Below are 23796 nucleotides of genomic sequence, written 5' to 3'. Positions count from 1 at the left end.
TTTAAAGTTAGAATCTAATTGGATATTGTGTTATTATTAGGCACTAATTATCTTTAGAATGTTCAAACAATAACAGAATATGAGGGAGAGAGTAATAAGAAAGAAGCTAGCTATTCTTTCAACTAATTGCCAATTATTAGTTACTAAGCATAGCCAAATAGTAGCATGTATCTCAAAACTATGATAGTAGTTTTATTTGCATGATGATATGAGTGAAAATTACAAAAATGATATTTAATGGCAAATTTACAATCCAGCAAGCTCTAGATATCCATCTACTATTTGTTTTTAAGGCAGTATCTGTTAGAATCCTACTCTGAATATTTTTATGTCTTTGTTCATAGCGAACATGTATCATTTTTGAGGTAGGTTTGCAATAAAGATTAATGTGTTAGTGTTTCAGTCTTTCTGTAACAATAACAAACTTTTCTTCCGTGCATGCGTAAAATGAGCAAAATGAGCGGAAGTTCCACAGACTTTTGGACTCTTCTGTTCTTATGTATCAGTCTCTTGATGTTTCCTGTCTGCCTTTTTGACTACCTATACAGCTGTTTTTTGTGTGTTTTTCAGACTTGGAGAAAGACCAAATATTTTTGACAGCTGCATGCTGAACTGCATATATGCTTGGCCATAGGTCACGTTTGCATTTCTTCACTTGTATTTTTACTCAATGTGTAAAAGAAATATGAGCATAGAGAGATTAAAAAAACATGTAGCATGCTGAGTAATGGTAGTTTTCTTTCATGTTTGCCACACCACTTACTCTGCTGTATATATTCCACAGGAAGAGAAAGACAGAGAAATGGAGGATATGGCATTCAGGACTGCCCTCCATGAGGCCCTTGTTGCCATAATAATGAAGGATGGAACATGCTCTGGGTCATGCATGGTAGAAAGAAGTTCTGGGCATGGGGACACACACACACACACACACACTCCACTTCATGAATAGATTATAATTTTCATGAATAGATTATAATTTAATAGAGAAGACTTAAATTTAGCAGTCTGATTAACATTTAATTGATTACCAGTTTATGCATCATGTTAAAGCTTTGACTATATGATATTTTAATGCCAGAAAAGGAGACATACTATTTAATAAATGTTCATGACATGAAGCTGCCATAATGGAACTTTTCTGCCTCTACCCCCCATCCCCACAGGCATGAATTTTTTTTTGCCTTTGAAAATGAAAAATAATTGATTTTTAAAATCCTCTCAAATTGATCTTGGTCAGTTCTTTCTCAATTTGTTTCCAGATCTTACAAGTAATATTTCAAATCACAACAGTTGTTTTTCTCTAATTGTGCTCAAAATGACTAGAATAAAATGTGGATTTTAAATTCTGTTGAAATCTCCTAGTTTTTTTTCCGATTTAAACATTATTTTTTCCTGTATGGTTTAAGCATAATTTTTGAGGAGGCATTGTTAAGATATTGTCATCTTTTCAATTTGTGCTTATATGTTTCATGCTCTGTTGGTGAAACATGATCCACTGCACTGTGGATCAAGTATAACTGCCTCTGCATCTTTTTCTGTGTTCCTTTTCTGTCCGATAATTTCCCTCTACTTTTACCTTTGACTGCTGTTCACTCTGCCCATCTTTTGCAGTCCAGAGTGCATCGTATCTGTCATGAAACCTTTCCGGGAAATTTTATTGTATGAAGTTCTTTGATTTTCTGCAGCGTTTAGTCTGTTTTACACCACTTAGATTTTGTATGTTAATGCATATTATTTTAATAAATGGATATAAATTTTCTCTCCCAGGGTTTCAGTGTGTTATAATGGAGCCAGATGGATTCCTATTTGAATATTTGTTGTCACTTTCTAATTCTTTGACATTAGACAAATTGTTTAAGTTCTGTGGGTTTCAGTCTTCCGTGTATAAAATGGGACTATTGTCTATTTTTTAGAGTTATTAAAAATTATAACTAATAATGCTGTTTAAATGTTTAACAGAAGGCCAGAAATGTAACAGGTGCTCAGTAAATGGCAGCAGTAGTTAATATTGCTGTTGTTCCATATTTCTTACAGCTCCTGATATAATACTGAGCATGTGGTAAAAACTCTTTGAGTATGGTTCATGGCAAGGTCATTTAAATAGCTTCTGAAATCCCATTGCTTTTGTGAAGGCTTCCTGTTGGCTCTGTTCTGTCAGAATGACAAAACTTTCATGGCTTTTTCTGGACTGTTCTTTCTATTCCCATTATCTGTAAGAGGAGCCTTTGGTATGTATTCTGAAGTGGTTTCCAAAACAGTGATTTGAAGGATTTATTTATTTATTTTTGAGTAATGTTTTGGATCAATCTCTACATTTTTCTAAACATCAGTAGCCAAGATTGTAATAAATAAAGCATTTTTCACATATTTTGTATGCAGAGTGAAACACATGGAATAAAATCTCAGCCAATCTGAGGTACAGATGAATAAATTATTTTGCCTAGCTTACTTCAGCTCAACAGACATTTATTAATGTATCTCCTATGTGCCAGGCATTTTATAGTTGCTGGATTTACAAAAATGAGTAAGATATGGCTTCTGCCTTTGAGTTAGTCCAGGGCAAATGAGAGACACAAAAATAGATCATTTCAATAGATGACGTGTTCTAAGATGGAGGTGGGACGGGGCTCTGTGGGATCTCAGGTGGAGGGTGATTGAAGCAGAAAGAGAAGATTTATGGAAAGATGTGAGTCTTAGCTTGCGATGTCTCTCAGAGGAAAAATGCGCTGATCCACTTGATTCAGGGACAGAGAACTGACTCAGAGTGACTTCAGTATCTACAGGAATGAATTGCCTGCAGAGTTCAGAGGAAGATTTGGCTCCAGGTGAGGCTTGATGCACTGGCTCAAACAGTGTCTACCATGGCTCTCTCTTAACTGTGCTTTTGGAAAAGCCAAATGGCCTCTGTGATTCCATACTGTATGCTCCTCACGCATTACTCACCAGGGAAGAGTAACTTTTCCTCTAGTTCCAGCTCAAATTAGGGATTGCATTTTTCTCTCATTGGCTGTAAATTATCCCTGAACCAATCACTGTGACTACTGGGGTACTAATTGGTTTACATAAGTCAGGGCCTTGCCTCAAGCTTAGAGTGAGGTCAGTCTCACCCAAACCTTATGGCTGAGCATGAGGAGAGGGGAATGGATAACTGGGGGGAAGCTAGCAAATGTTTGCTAGATGAGGGGGAGAAAAGTTAAAGGATCTTTGGAGGAAAGAAAATCATGTAAACAAAAGCAAGGAAGCATGCATCATCATGACGTGTGTGGGAAACAGCAAGCAGTTAAACATTAATGCAACATGTAATATAAGAGTTAGAAAATAATTATAGAAATAATAATGTGTTTGGGTATTTTCCACTGCTAGGTCTAGTTTCCATACATTATTTTATTTAATTCTCACAAGTTACTGAAGTAGTTACTCCACCTTGCAGATAAGGAAACTTGAGTCTAAGCTCACAGCTAATAATTGGTGGAGCTGGACTCAAACCTAGATTATTTGGCTTTAGAGGCAGCCACTTGGACTTTAATATATTAAGTATTCTCTATGTTGCTAGAGTTTCAGGAAATAGGACCTCTTCTACTATGCTATATTAGGCTGTTCTCGCATTGCTATAAAGAAATACCCATGACTGGTAATTTATAATTGGCTCACGGTTCTGCAGGCTGTACAGGAAGCATGATGCTGGCATCTGCTTGGCTTCTGGGGAGGCCTCAGGAAACTTTCAATCAGGGTGGAAGGCAAAGGAGGAGCACACATGTCACATAGAGCAGGAGCAAGAGAGAGAGGGGGAGGTGATACACACTTTTAAACAACAAGATGTTGTGGTAAATCACTCACTATCATAAGAACAGCACCAAGGGGATGGTGCTAAACCATTCATGAAGGACCACCCTCATGATCCAATTACCTCCCTCCCTCCAGGCCCCACCTCCAACATTGGAGATTACAATTTAACATGAGATTTGGACAGGGACACAGATCCAAACCATATCATATGCTAACAGGCCAGGTTTTCTCTGGGGCTCAAGCGTTCTTCAGGCCTTACTTCTTCATCCTATCATGCTAAGGTAGTGGTTCTGAAACTTTGGCATGCACCGTAGTAGTCTCTAGGCTTGTTAAAACCTAGCATTTCTGGGCTCTTTGACCAGAGTTTCTGATATGGTAGGCCTAGATTGGTGTCTTAGAATTGGCATTTCTGAGAAGTTCCTAGGTGATGCAAATGGTGCTGGTCTGGGGGCCACATTTTGAAGACCACTTCTTTGAGGTCTTTGGGAGACTGAAGATTTGTGGTTCAACGATACCACATATTGAAATGAACACAAATTTTATTGGTACTTGTGCTTGCAAGTACACATGTTCTGAGCTTATAGTCTTCGATGACACAGATATCAAGAGTATTTATTTTGGTTACCATAATATCCTCCACTGTAGGTCAAGGTCATTGCATAAATATTTCATATCTTAATAGAAAATGTATCGACATTTGTATTTACATACAAAATGTATATATTTAGACTTAATGTTTTTATATTTTTGTTGTGAAAAAGTATATAGAAAAAGTAACATGAACACCCATATTTCTACCACATCAACAGTTGTAAATATATATGTATTTATACACTTTTTTTTGATGAACCATTTGAAAGTGAGTTACACATCTTGCACCACTTTACCATAAATACGTCAGCACACATCTCCCAATGAGAATATTCTCTTACATTTCACAATGCCATGATCACTTAAGAAAATTAGCAATAATTCCTTAATGTTATCTAACATGCAGTCATATTCAAATTCCTCCAGTTGTCCCAATATCTTTCCTATACCTGTTATTTTTGGTACCAGGGTTCAGTTAAGTGAAACTAAATTTTAAGAGACAGGAATGCTGGATGGATCTTTAGGCTCAGATTAGGTTCTGTGTTATTTAAGATCCAGGTTTGGTTGCTTTAACAAAGACTCGACTTAATGATGCCTTAAATAAGAAAGATGTTTAGCCGGGCGCGGTGGCTTAATGCCTGTAATTCCAGGACTTTGGGAGGCTGAGGTGAGCGGATCACCTGAGGGCAGAAGTTCATGACCAGCCTGGCCAACATGGTGAAACCTCATCTTTACTAAAAATACAAAAATCAGCCAGGGGTGGTGGCGCACTTGTAATCTCAATTACTCAGGAGGCTGAGGTTGCAGTGAGCCAAGATCGTGTCACTGCACTCCAGCCTGGGTGAGGGAGTGAGACTCCATCTCAAAACAAAACAAAACGAAACAAAATGATGTTTATTTCTGTCATGTTTAACCATCTGGAGATAAAGTAGTCTAGGGCTGATAGAGAGGCTCTGCTGTCCACAATATGTGACTTCCATCTCTGAGGCCAAGAAAACTGCTCCAGTCTTACCATGATGCTATAAAGAGGGGAGGGAAGTGTATAGTTTGTCCATGTAAGGGCGTGTCTGCAAGTTGTGTGTATAACCTCTGCTCCTATCTTGTTGAGAAGAACATAATAATATGATGCATCTGTAAATAGAGGACTGCAAGTGGAAGCTTTATTTTGGATGGCCATGTGTCTAGTGATAATGCATGATTCTACTACTAAAGAAAGAATGGCTGTTGGGGGCAGCAGTTAGCATCTCTGCCAAAAGTTCTTGTTTGCAAAAAAAGAGCTATACCAAACTATATTAAATCCACTTAACAATGACATTTCTCTTTTTGAGATATATAGGGCTCATAATTGCTCCTATGCTAACTGAGCCCAGACAGATGTTCTTTTTTGAATTATTTGATATGTGTTATATAGATGTTCTCTTTTATTTTTGTTAGGGCATTAGCTGTCATTGCTCACAGCTGACAGTGTCTTCACCCCCTTTCTAATTTACCACTTTCTTTTTTTCTGGGCTAGGGAAGCAGGTAATAATAACCCTCTTAATAATGCTATAATTTATTCTGTGTCTTATGTGTGCTATACTGTGTTAGGGACTTTGACATCTTTCCTCTAACTTTGGAACTCTTTTTTTCAGCATTATTGAGATATGATTGATAAATAAAAATTGTATATATTCAAGGTGTACAGTGTGATATTCTGATATACATATACATTGTTTAATTATTACCAGAATCAAGCTAATTAATGTATGGATAACTTCTCATAATTATCTTGTTTTTTGTGATGAGAACAAAGATTACTCTATTAGCAAATTTCAAGTGTCCATTATTATTCACTGTAATCACTGTGCTGTGCATTAGGTCTCCAGAACGTATTCATATTATAACTGCAAATGTATATCATTTGACCAATATTCCCTCGTTTTCCCCATCCCTGACCCCTGGTAAGCCACCCTGCTACTCTCTCTTTCTATGAATTTGAGTTTTAAAAAATATTCCACATATGCGTGAGATCATGTAGTGTTTGTCTTTTGTTGTCTGGCTTATTTCATTTAGCGTGATGTTCTTTAGGTTTGTCCATGTTGTTGTAAGTGGCAGGATTTCTTTCTTTTTTTCCATGTGAGGTGATATCTCATTGTGGTTTTGATTTACATTTCCTTGATAATTAGTGATGTTGAGCACCTTTTCATATACCTGTTGGCGATTTGGATGTCTTATTTGGAAAAATGTCTATTCTAGTCCTTTGCTCATTTTTGAATTGGTTTATTTGTTTTTTGTTATTGAGTTGTGTGAGCTTCTTATATATTTTAGAGACTAATTGCTTATCAGATATATGGTTTGCAAATATTTTCTCCCATTATGTGTTTTTTTGTTGATTGTTTTCTTTGCTGTGCAGAAAATTTTTAGTTTGATGTAGTCCTCCCCTCTATTTTTTGTTTTGTTGCTTGTGCTTTTGGTGTCCTATCTAAAAAATCATTGCCAAGACCAATGCCATGAAGCTTTTCACCATATGTTTACCTTCTGGAAGTTTTACAGCTTCAGATCTTAGGTTTAAATCTTTAATCTACTTTGAGTGGATTTTGGTTGTATAGTGTAAGATAAGGATCCTTTTTTTTTTTTTTGCATGTGGATATCCAGTTTTCCCAGTACCACTTATTGAAGAGACTGTTCTTTCACCATTGTGTATTCTTGGCGCCTTTGCTGAAGATTAGCTGATAACCTTGGAGCTCTTATACAAATATACTCATTTTACAAATGAGAAGGCTGAAGCTACAGGAATATCAGTAACTTGTTTATAAAAACGACAATTGTTAGAACCATAATTAAAATAAGAATTGATGCCCTTAGTGGGACCTGGGAATCCTACCTTTGAAAATTTGCATGATTTTTATTACAAAGACCTTGCAGCATTTATTTCGACTACTTAGAGGCATTTTTATACTTATTCATTTTTGCTGATTGCAGACAGGTAGGTTTGCCAAATAGCTAGATGAGATTCTTTTTGTCTGATTGTGTCTCTGTGAATACATTGTACAGCATGCATACACATACAACATGCATATAAACTCACATCTTTTTTGGAAACTTTTAGTAGCATAGTGGATAAGGATAACATTAAAAAACAAAGCTTAGGCTGGGCGTGGTGGCTCATGCCTGTAGTCCCAGCACTTTGGGAGGCCAAGGTGGGCAGATCATGAGGTCAAGAGATCAAGACCATCTTGGCCAACATGGTTGAAACCCTGTCTCTACTAAAAATACAAAAATTAGCTGGGCATGGTGGTGCCTGTAGTTTCAGCTACTTGGGAGGCTGAGGGAGGAGAATCGCTTGAACCCAGGAGGTGGAGGTTGCGGTGAGCTGAGATCGTGCCACTGCACTTCAGCCTGGCAACAGAATGAGACTCTGTCTCAAAAATAAAATAAAATAAAATAAAAATAACAACAACAAAAACAAAGCTTAAAACGGTAACTGTAAAGCCTACCATACGTTATAAAAGAATCTGAGTATTGAGAGAATACTTTTCAAACAGCATTAATATAAACAATTTTTATCTCGCTAAAGAGATTCCTGAATGGTTCAGATGTATGTTTAGTGAACATTCATTCGCAGACAATACTCATCCTAGAACATCTTTCAGGCTATTTAAGGTTGATAAATCTATTATATCAGTTGAGGTGGGTTAGAGTATAATACAGTAATAAGCACTCCAAAACTCAGTTTGTTCTCTCTTTTCTTTTTTTTTAGCCTCTTTTGTTGATATGTTTTCTTTTTAAAAGTTGCTTAGCTGTGTGATTGTCCTTAGTCAGATACAAGAAGAGTATCATCTATTTCTATGCAATTTGATTTCTTTTTGAGCACTCTTTAAAATCTAAGTGTACTGTTTAAGATTGTCACTGATATTCAAGGTAATACAGAATAGTTGCTATAATACTTACTGCATATGGTGTATGAGCTAGAGATGACAAGGTACAAGATTGGCCTTTTATTTGTTCCCTTAATGAGTAGCTTAATTTTCCTCTAACATAATTTTTCCCTATGTAATACCTTATAGGATACACTAATCACACTAGCAGGACATGAAAGGTTATAGCCACTGGATCTTTCTCAGATTAGGGATACTAAACTGTGTCATACAAATCATCATCATTACCATCATCTCAGTAAATTTTAAGAACTGTGAATATTGTACTTAATACTTATAGACTAATAGTAGAAGACACCTCAGAATTAGTTTATAGTTGAGGGCAATCAGGGATTAGTATTTTTCACTATTAGTAATTTTCACACCGAATGCTGCTTAATGCTATGATTTATGTAAAATTGGTGCCTAAGACATACATGTTGTAGATAGTGATTAATAAAAATATTATATTTATAAAAAGAATAGGTTGTCTAATTTTCTCTAATTCGTCTTTAGGTCGAGATTTAATTTGCATCCAGTCTATGGATGGGATGCTGATGGTATTTGAGCAGGAGAGCTATGCTTTTGGAAGATTTCTCCCTGGCTTTCTTCTGCCTGGTCCTCTTGCCTACAGTTCCCGTACAGATTCCTTCCTTACTGTCTCTTCCTGCCGACAAGTGGAAAGTTATAAGTAAGTTTGGATGTTAAGTCTTTGGAATCATGATTTTTTGATGTGTTTGTTGCTGACTAATTTTTGTCCACAAAGAGCTTCAATATCACAAATGGAAAAGAGATTGGTTTCTTTGAAAATATGTGATTGTGGTGACTTAGACTATATCATTTACTATTGTAAAATATTTGAAAGGCAATATAGTGCAGTGGTTTGGGAGGCAGACCTGGATTGGAATCCTGATTTTACCACTCCAGATGTTTGATGGTCCTTATCCTGGCTCTAAAGGAGGTAATATTGCTCATTTTGACAAGTTTGTTATAAGGATTAAATGTATGTCAAGTTACCAACCTGTAGAAAATGCTCAATAATTATTGTGATTGTTCCTTGATATAATAAATAATTAAATATGATGTTGAGTGAAAAAAGCCAAATTGAAGATTTAGCTGTGGAATTCTTTTATAACAAAAAGGAACATGTGTGATATAGGAAAAATACTGGCATGAACTGTTAATATGAATGTTAATACTTTTTTAAAAGAACAATTGATAGTACAAGTGAAGTATGAAAATGACCCTAGGCAAATAGTTTATACTTATTTGCTAGAAATTCTTATTGGTCTTGGTAAATTGTGTATGAGAGAGACCGTTTTCTTCTCCACCAGCTAGATTTAAATAAAAGTCAAGGTTTTGAGTTTTTGGAGAGTATGTTTTTTATTGGTAGAGAGAATGGGGAAAAGAGTAGAAATTCATGCTGGGAAAAGAAATAGCCTTGGAGATTTTCAGTGTCTTTAGTAACTTTATTGTGTTGTCTTACTGGTGGCAACATTTGGAAGTTTAAACATCTAAGCAACACATCATCATAGCTTTTCAACATTATTTTTGGCCACATCATTTTTCCCAAGTTGGGAAGAAGATATAAATTCATCAGGCAACAGATGTAAATTTTTGTCTTCAAGTTTCAGTGTTGTGTATATAACAAGTTAATGCAGTTTTCTCTTCATAAGTAGCCATTTGCTTTTTGTAAATGACTGTCAAGGCATCTAGGGTTAAAACTCTGAAAATAAGTGAGTGTTTGTGAGTAAGCAGAATTTAACCGATTTAGGAAGTGTATCATCATGTAATATTCCTTCTGTAATTCTTATGGCTCTTATCCAAAGGAGATGATTGAATGGTGGCATTGCTACTGGTAATAAATAAAATATTATATTTATTTTGAGAGGTTGGGAAAAATATCTGTATAGTTTACTCAAGCCTGCCAAACTTGAGCAATATTAGGAGATCTGCTTTTTCGCTTTCCACCCAGCTCTGTGCCTCACCTCCTGCCAAGTAGTGCTATGCTAGAGCCACAGTACAAATATTTAAACACCCAGTTATTACTCTTTGAAATATGTGCATAGGAATTAATTTGATAATAACTCTAGGAGTGATTGGATAGAGAAGTAATGTGTAGATTTCCTTAATGTGTGAGTTTAATCTAACAGAAGCGCACATTGTTTTAACTGTGGTAATTCTCCAGCATACCAATCTATTAAATTCATCTTTGTCTTAGACTAAAAAATGTACATGTTATCCGTTATGTGGATCATTTATAATGGTAAAAATGCATGAGATATGAGATTATTGTGAAATGATGACAATCAAGAAGGTTTACAACATTAAGTAGTATGTTGTACTTATATATGCTTTCAACTTTATTAGATTATATTAAATGATAATCACTACTGCATTTTTGGATTTTGGAGAAAGTGTGAAAACTATGTTCTTTTGAGGCTTTATTAAATCTGTCTATATTCAGTTAATAGAATATAATCAGTTAATAGAATAGGCTTTTAACACATAATTCATTTTCATTTTTGATATTGATACCTTTAGTTTCTTTAAACCCTGCTTAATTATGTTTAAATAAAAACCAGTGAAGGCTAGGGGTCTCAAACTTCAGCGTACGTAGGAGTCACCTGGACAGCCTGTTATAAAATACACTTTTACAGATGCTAGTCCCCAATCCCCTAGATTTCTTTTAATAGGTTTGGGGATAAGACCCAGAACTCATCATTGTAAATTTTTACTCCAGGTGAATCTAATTCAGGGGCACACTTTGAGCACCATTTTTCTTTTGAAGTAAGAGAATTGTTTGCCCTGAAAAATTTTTTTTTAAATAGAGACAGGGTCTCACTGTATTGCCCAGACTGGTCTTGAACTCTTGGGCTTAAGTGATCCTTCTGCCTTGGCCTCCCAAAGTGCTGGGATTACTGGCATGAGCCACCACTCCCAGCCTGTTTGCCCTTTATTGGGGGTAAAGGTAAGGGCTTTGGTACCACTGTTCTCTGGGCCATGTATGTCCAAACTTTGATCATCTTTTATTCTCTTTTCTTATACTTTGCCTTGCAGAATTATTTAGTCAGTAATCCCTGCCCTTAATACTTTCTGTTATTCAGCCTTTCCTTCCCATTCCCATTAGTTCAGGCCTGTATTTTTTCACTTGGATTTCTGTTTTTTTTTTTTTCTCTCTAAACTTTGAAGGTTTCTTCTCATATCTTTTCTTTTAAAACACCTCTTTAAGCCAGAATAATTTTTATTTCTGACTAAAAGACCTAGACTTTTTTTTTTTTTTGAGACTGAGTCTCGCTCTGTCACCCAGGCTGGAGTGCAGTGGCGCGATTTTGGCTCACTGCAACCTCTGTCTCCTGGGTTCAAGCAATTGTCCTGCCTCAGCCTCCCAAGTAGCTGGGACTACAGGCGCATGCTGCCACGCCCAGCTAATTATTTTTGTATTTTAGTAGAGACAGGGTTTCATTGTGCTGCCCAGGCTGGTCACGAACTCCTGAGCTCTGGCAGTCTGCCCGCCTCAACCTCCCAAAGTGCTGGGATTCCAGGTGTGAGCCACCACGCCCGGCCTAGATTTTTTAATATTAACATTCAGTGCTTTTTATAATCCAGTCCCATTTTACCTCTATGATGTGGACTTTTGGACTTGGAAGTGACTTTTGAAGTTAACTGGTTCAACTGTCTTCCTTTTTTCATCTCCTAGATATATTACTGCCTAAAACACTGATTTTTGGCTAATGTCATGTATTGGCTTCTTGTACTGACATTTTCCAGAGTATCTTGCATTATCAGTTTCTTGAGAGAAGAATCTGTGTTAAACATCTCTTCACTGACTGAATAATTCAGTTTGTTTATTCAGTCATTCATTCAGCAAATATTTTTCAACAGGCTTGTGTGCCATACACTGTGCAAAGTACTGGAAATGTAGTCAGATAGACGTGCCTCTTATCCTCAAATAGTATTCAGGAGGCAGGAAGTCAGTCAGCTACTTCAGTCCATTTGTCATACAGGCTATAGCAGAGCTTTGCATAGGATGCTAAGGAGGCCTCGAGGTGGGACCTCTAAAAGTTGAGTGTAGGGAGGCTCCCTAAAAGAGTATACCTGCCATGGGTGTTATTTCTCTCCTTTTGTCTGCTATACCTCTTCCCCAGCAACCGCTCAATTGCTCCTAATACATTGCTAAGTAAATAATCAGCCTTAAATAAATATTTAAAAGTGTTTTTGTTGAATTTAATTGACTATTTTAAAAAGAAGTATTCTTCTCTAATCTTTGGCTCTGACGAAATGGAAATATTTGTAGTCTCCATATATGTTAAGGGCTTTTCTCTCTCTCCTTTTTTTTTTTCACATACTATCTCCTATGTCTGAAGCGCTCTTCCTTCTTTCTCTGCACATGGAAATTATGTCTAGAAGCCTCCTTGCTCCCCTTCAGTTCTTCCCTGACCTAGACGTAACCAACATCTTTTTTTTCTCAATTTACATAGTAGTTTTTCAGTGCTTCCCTTAGGTATTACTTATGCTTTCACTGATAGTAAACACTTATTTGTTTTTCTCCTTGACTAAGCTCAGTGCTCCTCGATGGCAGGAATTCTGTATCCCCTGAAGTGCTCAGCACTGTACCTTGGTGAAAGTGGGTGTTCAATGAGAACTGACAAAAGAATGAAAAGTGTATAAAGAAAGCTTCTGTTTTGTCACTGGCATCTTTCAATGAAAAGGATTCTCCCTGGCATAGTCAAGAATGTTTTAGCTATAGTTGAAATCAACATCATAATGCTCTGTATCTCGAGCTTCCATTTCTAGTAAAGTTCTCTGGGTTACATATCAAGGTTCCAAAACTTCCTGCCACTCGTTGAGGTGACAGTTATGTTTCTTTTGAAAATAAATGATTTTGGAGGGTTTACTTTTGTGCTCTGTGACGCCTCAATCTATATTTTAGTTACTTGCTGCTGTTTTTACAATGCAATATGGAAGAGTATTAAATTATGTGGTTGAGTTTGTTATTGGTGCACTACAGGACCTGTTAAGCATTTGTGGTTAGTGAGTCAAAAAGCACCACCGTTGACCTGCACTTGCTGTAGTTGTGATTAGTGCCTTTCTGTTCTGAGATACATGTATGGCACTCTTTCATAAGCTCTTGTTACATTGGCCCTGATTATTCTTTCAGCAATCTCAACAAGGGAACTTTTTTGTGTAGCTTATGTTACTGAACACTTGAGTGATAAGAAAAAAGATCCAAATATTTTATTTCAGAATTTCCAAATCTGCTTGGAATTGTTTGGTTTTGGAAATAGATTTTTATGTACCTTATTGGTCACAGTTAAGAGGAGTTAAGGAAGAACCATAAAATAGATGCTCTTGTAAGTTTGTCATTATCTAATTTTACTGTCAAGTTTAAGTAATAAAATACTCTTCTAAGTTGTCTTTTAGGAAGAGAAATGGTTTGGTTTTGGAAATCAGTAGTCAATTTTGGCTGTGCCTCTGCCTGCTGTTTTAATGTTAATAAGGCCGCTTTAGGGGCTCACTTATTTCTTAGATAAAATAATGACCATAGTTATATAAGAAGCTTCAAACAGCTCAAAGAGTTTTGGACCTTTGTAACAATCTCGTGAATATCTATATTATCCCCTGGCAGGTTGGTTTCTGTAGGAAAGGAACCACCTATGTAACTAATTGCCTTGGGTTAGATCCATAGCAGGACAAGCTCTGGGATGATGTTCTAGTCACCAGTGCATACTATTTCTGTTGCTATGAATTGGGAATAGGAAAACAATCCTATTTGGAGTTCAGAACGTGAGGTCTAATTATTTTGCACTTTTAGAGACTTTGGGATTTTGAAGGTCAATCTCAGATGGTATAGAGAGATTGGCTGCAGCTGACCGTGGGATTTTGTAGCGTGGTTTTACAAGGCTGAGATCTCTCCCTCTTACTTCATGCACCCCATGACTCATTCCTCCCTGTCATGCATCTCTCCTAAACTCCTGTCATGGCCTTTCATGTCTCTTACTGCTGCATGCCTTTGCATTTGTTATTTGATTTACCATAGTGCCTTCTCCTTCTTTACCAGCGTGATAGAATTTTCATTCATCCTTTAAAACCTAGCTTTCTCTTCTTGAACCTATACCAAGAGCATATCTTTTCTCCCCCAATTACTTGTTACTATTGGTACTATGTACCATGTTCTATTGGTAATACATGCATACCTTCTGTTAATTAGCACAGGATACTCTGAGTTATACTTAGCTGTCTGTATATGAATCTCTACAACTAGTGTGGGAGCTCCTGATGAGGATAGATTATGTAGTGGTTTTTCCATTGTTAATTTTTGTATTAGATCCCTACTATATGTTTATAAAATGAATGAAATTTATGTATATTATGTTTTCATATTAATGATAAGATCTATTTTTTATAAGCTATTGCTAAGTTTGTCGTCAGCTTCTATGTCTTGCAAAATCTTAAATCATAGTCATTCTGCATTCAATTGAAGTTACAGGTTTTTTATAAGTGAATTATTCTTGATTGAGATAGGATGTTTTCAGAGTTGGTACATGACATTTGAAGACCATTGTACATTTCAGTGCTCATTTAGATATGCCACATTGCCTTCATTCAGGTCCCTGATGTTTACACTCTCAGATATCTGTCTCTTAGAAAATGTGAGTTTTGATTCAATAGGAGGGAAAGACGTCTGTGAGTCTGTAGTTGCTTTACGTACAGTAGGATTATTCTTCTAAAAGTATGCCATTAATTAATGAGAAATATAGAAATTTCAACTTTATTAGATAAATTAATCATTTCTAGATTGAATAATATTTATAAATTGTTTTTAAGAATAATTTGAGCTAGATGCCACTATTGAAATAGAAGCTGTAAAATACTTATAGATCATAATGTCGATTACTGAGAACTCGCTACCTACCAGCTAGAAACTACTATGTGATTGATCTCTATATAAATTTGTCTCTTTGTCAACCCATCAGTCAATAATTGTATACCTACCATATACCAAATACTAGGCACTTTATAATTTATTGTTTAATCCTTTTAACAGTGATTGTGTTAGAGATTATTATTTCTGTTCTATGGATGAGGAAGCCAGACACAGAGTGATTATTTGCCAAAAATGTACTTACCTAGTTCAGTGGTTAAACTGGGGTTAAACTGAATTCTTTTTGGTTCCATAGATTATGTATTGATAATTTCTACTCCATCTGACTGCTTTGCATATTTACATTTTTTTCTGTCTATTTGGTGTTTAGGTGCTAGATCTTTCTTGAGCATTGTTATTTCTCTCATAAAATTCTAATGGAAGTGCTTTAATAGTTGGTAGAGCTGTTTTCCCAATACTGAATAATGGACATATGGTTATAATTTCTTTATCATGATATTTTACATAGTTTTATGTCACAATATCACTCAATAAGAATTCAATCTTAAACTTTAGAGTTTTTAAAAACAAGGAAAAAGTGCTTTATAAAGTTTATAGATTATTGTGTACTTTTAAAGTTTAAAGTAATTTATAATTTTTAATTATAAACTCATTTACAATTTTTTTTATTTCTTTCATACAGGTACCAGGTACTTGCTTTTGCAACAGATGCAGATAAAAGGCAGGAGACTGAACAGCAAAAACTTGGTTCTGGCAAAAGACTAGTTGTAAGGCCTTTTTTTAATATATAAAAATTTCAATAACGCTGTATCTAATCACATATGTTTGTTAATAATAATTCATGGGAAGAAAATGTAAAAAAAAATGTCAGCCATTCTCTTTCCTATATTATGATTATATTAATGACCTAAGAATTGAGTTGGTTGTTGTTGAGCAATGGAAACACATGCCTGGTCATGGTCTTAATATAACAGATTGTAGAGTTGTACCACTAGAACCATGGATATCCAGATGGAGTCACTTTTAACAAATAAAAATAGAAACATTAAAAAAATCTCTCCTTAATAGGCAAAATTTTGTAGATTATATTCTACTGTTTGAAGTGTCTTTTTTCTCTAGCTGCTTTCCAGATTTTTTCTTATCACTTGTTTGGAGCAATGGGATTATAATGTGTACTTTTCTTTCTCTTTTTTTTGAGCTTAAGATTTGTTAAGCTTCTTGCATCTACGAATATTTAGTTTGCCTAAAATTTAGAAATGTTTTGGCCATTAATTCTTTAAATATTTTGCAACTAATAGGCATGCGACCAAATATATAAGTAAAAGATAAAAATTCACAGCTCACAAAGAGAATTAGCTCAAAGACAAAGGTGAAGTTTGATAATTTGAAAAGTAGTTTGAAGAAAAATTGGAAATGATGAATTCTCCATTTAATGTAAATTGGGGAATAGATGGTGATTATGAACTCTTCCTTATCTTGAGAACTTCCATAGACAGCAAGGCAAAAAATAGAAGGAACTAAAATTATGGTGGAAACAGTGAAATAAATCTGAGGATACCCATGAAGGAAGCTACATGGAGAAATAATGTAGAATTTAGAATACTAACATAATAATATTGGAGAAGACTATGCAGAATTTTCTGTATTAGGATACAGAAGTTCAGGAGATGGTAGAACAGAAGGGTAACTTGGAAAGAGTCAAGAATCAGATGAAGATATATTTTTTTTCATTGGTAGTAAAAAGTAAAAGAGCACAATGAATAAAAATATGATATAGTTTTGCACAGAATTTAGAAGCACCATAGTAATAATAGTTAAAGCACAGATTGAAGTCAAACAGGTCTTGAGAGCTTTACTTTTTTTTTTGAGCAAGTTACAGCAAGTTTGTTAGCCTTACTAAATCTCAGTTTCCTCATTTGCAAAGTGATGATAATATCTATTTTAAAATGTTGTTATTAGGCTGGGCGCGGTGGCTCATGCCTGTAATCCCAGCACTTTGGCAGGCTGAGGCAGGTGAATCACCCGAGGTCAGGAGTTCGAGAGCAGCCTGGCCAACATGGAGAAACCCCATCTCCACTAAAATACAAAATTAGCCGGGCATGGTGGCCCATGCCTATAGTTCTAGCTCCTTGGGAGGCTGAGGCAGGAGAATCGCTTGAACCTGGGGGGCAGAGATTGCAGTAAGCTGAGATCGTGCCACTCTACTCTAGCCTGGGTGACAGAGCAAGACTCCGTCTCAAAATAAAAAAAGTTGTTATAAGATAAATTATGTATTTTATATATAAATATATGTATTGTATATAATAAATATATAAAGCACATAGCAAAATGTCTGGATGAACTTACTGATAATGGTAATTAAATTGTCCTTTGACCTCCTCAATAGTGGTGTTCTTCCATTTGTTTCTTATAGTCTGCACTTCAGCCATATAGGGCCTCTCATTGTTCCAAATATTCCATGGCTCTTCTTCATTCTAGGCATATGGTTTTTCTTCTGTCCGGAATAGCCTTTCCTTATCATTTGCAGTTTTTATTGATTACACCATGCCTCACACTGAGGATGTATTCTGAAGGCAATTGCAGTTGAGTGGTTTTTCCTTTCAATTAGTGAATAGAGTAAGAAATAGCAGTAAAGCTTCATTTTTTTTACATGATAGTCACTTTGCAGGAGTGTGATACCATGGAGCAATATCAAATCTATTGCAGAAGAAACAGAACTTATCCAATGGAATGATTTTAATAAGAGTTGTGGGAAGACATGTAATAGCTTCCTGTGTTACTCACAGCTACCTTTTTATTGATTGATTTCTATTTAAGTCTTTTGTGTTCAGAAAAATAATTTATATGATTTGAATTCTCTTAGATTCATTGAGATTTGTCTTATGGCCTAGAATATGATCTATCTTGGTAAATGTTCAGGGTGCACCTGAAAAGAATGTGTATTTTTTTTGTTGTTAGAGTGTTTCATACATGTCAATTAGATTATGTTGGATGATAGTGTTGTTCAACTCTTCTGTATCCTTATTAGTTTTTTTACTAGTTATCATTAGTTATTGAGAGAGGGGTATTGAAATCTTTGACTGTAATTGTGGATTTTTTTGTATCTCCTTGGAAATATATCTATCTATATCTATGTTTATTTATTTTTTATTTTTGAGACGGAGCCTCGCTCTGTCGCCCAGGCTGGAGTGTAGTGGCACAATCTTGGCTCACTGCAAACTCTGCCTTCTGGGTTCAAGTGATTCTCCTGCCTTAGCCTCCTGAGTAGCTGGGACTATAGGCATGTACCACTATGTCCAGCTAATTTTTTTGTATTTTTAGTACAGATGGGGTTTTGCCATGTTGGCCAGGCTGGTCTCGATTTCCTGACCTCGTGATCCACCCGCCTCGGCCTCCCAAAGTTCTGGGATTACAGGCATGAGCCACCACACCCGGCATATATCTATATTTATTTATTTATTTTTTGCTTCAGATATTTTGGAATTCGGTTATTAGGTACATAAACATTTAAGACTGTTCTGTCTCATGATGAACCCATCCCCATTACATTATGAAATGACCTTTATCCTTTTGTTTGATAATCTTCTTTTTTCTGAGATCTACTTAATCTGTTGGTAAAATACTCAGTTTTTTTTTGATTAGTGTTATTGTGATACCTTTTTCTATCTTTTCACTTTGAATCTGTTTGTCCCTTTATACTTCAAGTGCATAATTTATAAGAAGCATGTAGTTGGTTGGGATTTGCTTTTTAAAATCAGTATGATATATACTCTGCTATTTAATTTTGTTTTATTTATCTATATGTCTGTCTAGTTTTTTTTGTTTCCTTTTCCTCTTTTTCTGCTTTTCTTTGGATTTATCCAGTTTTTTTTATTCTATTTTATTTTTGTTGGTTTATTAGCTATAACTCTTTGTTTTGTTATTTTAGTGTTTGCTTTAGGGTTTCCAGTATTTATCTTTGGCTTAACACAGTCTACTTTCAGGTGATATATTACCTTATATATAATATAAGAACTATGCTTCTGTTTCCTACCTTCCAGTCTTTGTGCTATTGTCCTATATTTTGCTTTTACATAGGCTGCGAACCTCATATTACATTGTAATTATTTTTGCATAAATAATTATATTTTAATGAGATTTAAATGACAAGAAAAATATGTATTTACCGACGTAGGTATCATTTCTGCTGTTCTTCTTTAATTTATATAATTCCATCTTTCCATCTGGTTTCATTTTCTTTCAAACTAAAGGAATTCCTTTCACATTTCTTTTAGTGTGGGCCTGCTGGTGATGAATTTTTCATTTTTTTATGTGTATACTGTTCTTGAGGTTATCCCTGGGACACAGTTAAGTTACTTGGAAACAGTTTGATTTTTGCGGGCCTTGTTCTCAAGACTTGTTAAGTGGGACCAGGGCAGTGCTTATTATTCCTACTCCTCAGGCAAGATCCTTCTTAGTACTGTACCAATTCACTCAGAATTAGGAGATTTTGCAGCCTGGCTGGTGGGCACAGGAAATATCTTATACCCTGTGTGAATGCTAGGCACTGTTATCTCTAATCTTTTTGGGTGGTTCTTTCCCTGGCCTTGTGTAATTTCCTTACAATAATTTGCCAGTAAGTACTCAGCTGAATATTCGAGGGCACTCTCTACAGATCTCCAGAGTTCTGTCTGTATGCAGCATTTGTATGTAGCTATTTGGTGTGCTGTCTTGTTAACTCCAACTGCTGTGGTTTCTCCAGACTCTGAGTATCCATCTTCACAATTCACAGAGTCTGCTGGGCTCTGCCTAGGTTCTTCTTCCCTGCACTATGGCCTAGAAACTCTTTGAAGGCTGGAGCAATCATGCCACTCACCTCATTTGTTTTCTGTCTTTAAGGGATTGCTGTGCTTTGTTGTCTGGTGTCCAGTGCCTTGCAAACTATTGTTTCATTTATTTTGTCCACTTTGTCATTGTTTTAGGTGGGATGCTAAATCATTTCCTTATTACTCCATCTTGGCTGGAAGTGGGAGAATTTTTTTTTTATTATTGTTCTAAGCAAATTTCTGTGTTTTATGAGACTCATTAATTCACAATGTAGTGTATTTCCCTAAGTGGAGGTCACAGAGAGTGGCATTCAGTACCTGGTAAATTGAAAGTATTTAGTGGCTGGATCTCAGACTGTGGCCTCAGAAACACGATTTGCCTGTTCACTTTGAATAAATCACCTCTCAGAGTGAGGTACACATCAGCCCGAGTTACAGACACTGACGTACAAAGCCAAATGCTAGCCTGTTACAATATAATGAGAAATATAACTGTCATGGGACTGATATTCATGTCTTGTCCAGTGAAATCATTTTATATAGTTAAGCAATACTTGAGCCAAATAGCAATCAAATAATTTCTTAGTGTTGAATTCTAGTTCAGCTTAAGATAGTCTGATGCACCTACCTATGTTCACTAGGCTGTCTCCCTTCTACAGATTGGTCTTATATATATACTGGCAATATTCGCCTTTCTGGCCAGCCCCATTTGGATTTTATACCGTCTTCAAATATTTTAATATCTAAAGTAGATTAATAAGATCATGTCTTGATGGCCAAAAATTCATCTTGTCTTTAATGTGACTTTTCATGATCTTTTCTTGGATCCATTTTTTGTTGATTATAGCCTAACTTTCACAGCAGCCCTATTTCCTCTTTGTGCAGATTTTTGTTTGTGAAACCATCTCACTGTTACTTTCATATACAATATATGCCTGTCAGGGACCCTGGCTTGGGCCCACAGTGAAGCCCTCCCATTTTGGGTCGATTAATGGATTGATTGCAGCTCTGCATCTCTCTTGGGTGAAGCCCCAGGAGACAAGACCCTTGGCTCCAACCACTGCTAAGGTCCTTTCCTCTGCTGCCTCTAAGCTGGAGAGGGAATATAAAGCTTGAGATCTCCCCAGACAGGCAGAGTGCAGCCTGGGAGTGCCAGGCTGTAATCTACAGCCAGCACAGAAGTGGGAGAAGAATTGCACTTTCAGAGCATTGATAGGGAGCATGATGGCAACCATTGCAGTGAGCCAAGATTGCACCACCACATTCCAGCCTGGGCAACAGAGTGAGACTCCAAATGGAAAAGAAAAAAAAAAAAGGCCAGGTGCAGTGGCTCACACCTGTAATCCCAGCACTTTGGGAGGCCGAGGCAGGCGGATCACGAGGTCAGGAAATTGAGACCATCCTGGCCAACATGGTGAAACCCTATCTCTACTAAAAATACAAAAGTTAGCTGGGTGTGGTGGTGTGTGCCTGTAGTCCCAGCTGCTCGGGAGTCTGAGGCAGGAGAATTGCTTGAACCCGGGAGGTGGAGGTTGCAGTGAGCTGAGATAGCTCCACTGCACTCCAGCCTGGCGACAGAGCGAGACTCCGTCTCAAAAAAAACAAAAAGAGAGAGAGAGAGAAAATACAGAGGTGCCACATAAGTGAGAAAGAGCCTATCTACTGACCAATACACTTGCTAACATACCCCACTTTGAAACCAAAAGCAAGAATTTAGCTATAAATAAAAACCTTGCAGAAAGCTTCAGCCCTCTGAAAACATCCAGAAAAGAAGTCTACTGACTGTACTCAATTTACACCTCACGAAAAGGAATACTCATGCACACAGATGAAAAAAAAACCAGTGCAAGAACTCTGGCAACTCAAAAGGCCACAGTGTTTTCTTCCTCTAAATGATCACACTAATTCTACAGCAAGGATTGTTAACTGGGCTGAGATGGCTAAAATGACAGAAATAGAATTCAGAATATGGATAGGAAATAAAGACCATTGAGATTCAGGAGAATGTCAAAATCCAATCCAAGAAATCTAAGAATCGCAATAAAATGATACAAGAGCTGACAGACGAAATAGCCAGTATAGAAAGAACTTAACTGGACCTGATAAACCTGTAAAACACACTACAAGAATTCGTATGTAATCACAAGTATTAATGGCAGAAGAGACCAAGCTGTGGAAAGAATCTGAGAACTTGAAGACTGGCTTTCTGAAATAAGACAGTCAGACAAAAATAAAGAAAAAAGATAAGAAATGAACAAAACCTCCAAGACATTTGGCATTATGTAAAGAGACCAACTTTATGACTCATTGGCATCCCTGAAAGAGATGGGGAGAAAGCAAGCAAGTTGGAAAACCTCTCTCAGGTTATCATTCATGAAAAATTCCCCAACCTCACTAGAGAGGCTGATATTCAAATTCAGGAAATGCAGAGAACCCCTGCAAGATACTATACAAAAAGATCATCCCCAAGACACATAATCATCAGATTCTGTAAGGTCAAAATGAAAGAAAAAATGTTAAAGGCAGCTAGAGAGAAAGGTCAGGTTACCTCCAAAGGGAGCTCCATCAGGCTAATAGTGGACCTTTCAGCAGAAACCCTACAAGCCAGAAGAGATTGGAGGCCTGTATTCAATATTCATAAAGAAAAAATATTCAACCAAGAATGTCATATCCAGCCAAACTAAGCTTCATATGTGAAGGAGAAATAAGGATCTTTTCAGATGAGCAAATGAGAAGGGAAATTGTTACTACCAGACCTGCCTTACTAGAGCTCCTGAAAGAAGCACTAAATATGGAAACGAAAAACTATTACTAACCAATACAAAAAACACTTAAATACTTAAATACAGGACTAATGACACTATAAAGCAGCCACACAAACAAGTCTGCATAATAACCAGCTAACAACAATGACAGGGTCAAATCCACACGTATCAATACTAACCTTGAGTGTAAACAGGCTAAATGACCCATTTAAAAGACACAGAGTGGCAAACTGGATCAAAGAGCAAGACACAATGGTATGCTGCCTTCAAGAGATCCATCTCACATGCTGTACACCTGTAGGCTCAAAATAAAGAGATGAAGAAAACTCTATGAAGCAAATGGAAAAAAGCAGGAGCTGCAATCCTAATTTCAGGCAAAACAGACTTTAAACCAACAAAGATAAAAAAAGACAAATAAGGGCATTACATAATAGTAAAGGGTTCAATTCAACATGAAGATCCAACTATCCTAAATATATATGCACCCAACACAAAAGCACCCATATTCATAAAGCAATTTCTTAGAGATCTACTAAGAGATTTAGACTGCCACACAATAATAGTGGGAGACTTCAATACCCCATTGACCCTATGAGACAGATCACTGAGGCAGAAAATTAACAAAGATATTCAAGGTCTGAACTTAATACTTGACCAAATGGACCTAATAGACATCTACAAAACTCTCCATCCCAAAACAACAGAATATTCATTCTTCTTGTCACCACATAGCACATACTCTAAAATCAACTATACAATCGGATATAAAACAATCCTCAGCAATTCAAAAATATCAAAATACCCATCAACAGTAGACTGGATAAAGAAAATGTGGTACATATACACCACAGAATACTATGCAGCCATAAAAAAGAATGAGATTATGTCATTTGCAGAAACATGGATGGAGCTGGGGGCCATTATCTTTAGCAAACTAATGCAGGAACAGAAAACCAAATATCACATGTTCTTACTTTCACTTGAGGGTGAAAGACGGGAGGAGGGAGAGGATCAGAAAAAATAACTGTCATATACTACGCTTAGTACCTGGGTGATAAAATAAT

At 36.3% G+C, this 23796-nt stretch overlaps 1 protein-coding gene across 6 annotated transcripts in view; it reads left to right on the top strand.

Annotated features, from left to right (window-relative positions):
• Positions 1-23796, top strand: part of BBS9 (Bardet-Biedl syndrome 9) — a 547551-nt gene that overhangs the window by 149743 nt on the left and 374012 nt on the right. For all 6 annotated transcript variants that reach the window (XM_058445811.1, XM_058445798.1, XM_032758349.2 and 3 more), the window contains 2 exons: positions 8793-8967; positions 15845-15929. In XM_058445811.1, the coding sequence (XP_058301794.1) occupies positions 8793-8967; positions 15845-15929 (260 nt within the window). The remainder of the gene's footprint in view (positions 1-8792; positions 8968-15844; positions 15930-23796) is intronic.

Source organism: Hylobates moloch, unplaced genomic scaffold, assembly GCF_009828535.3.
Source record: "Hylobates moloch isolate HMO894 unplaced genomic scaffold, HMol_V3 SCAFFOLD_1, whole genome shotgun sequence".
NCBI classification, from domain to species: Eukaryota; Metazoa; Chordata; class Mammalia; order Primates; family Hylobatidae; genus Hylobates; species Hylobates moloch.
This window is presented reverse-complemented; position numbering and strand designations above follow the sequence as displayed.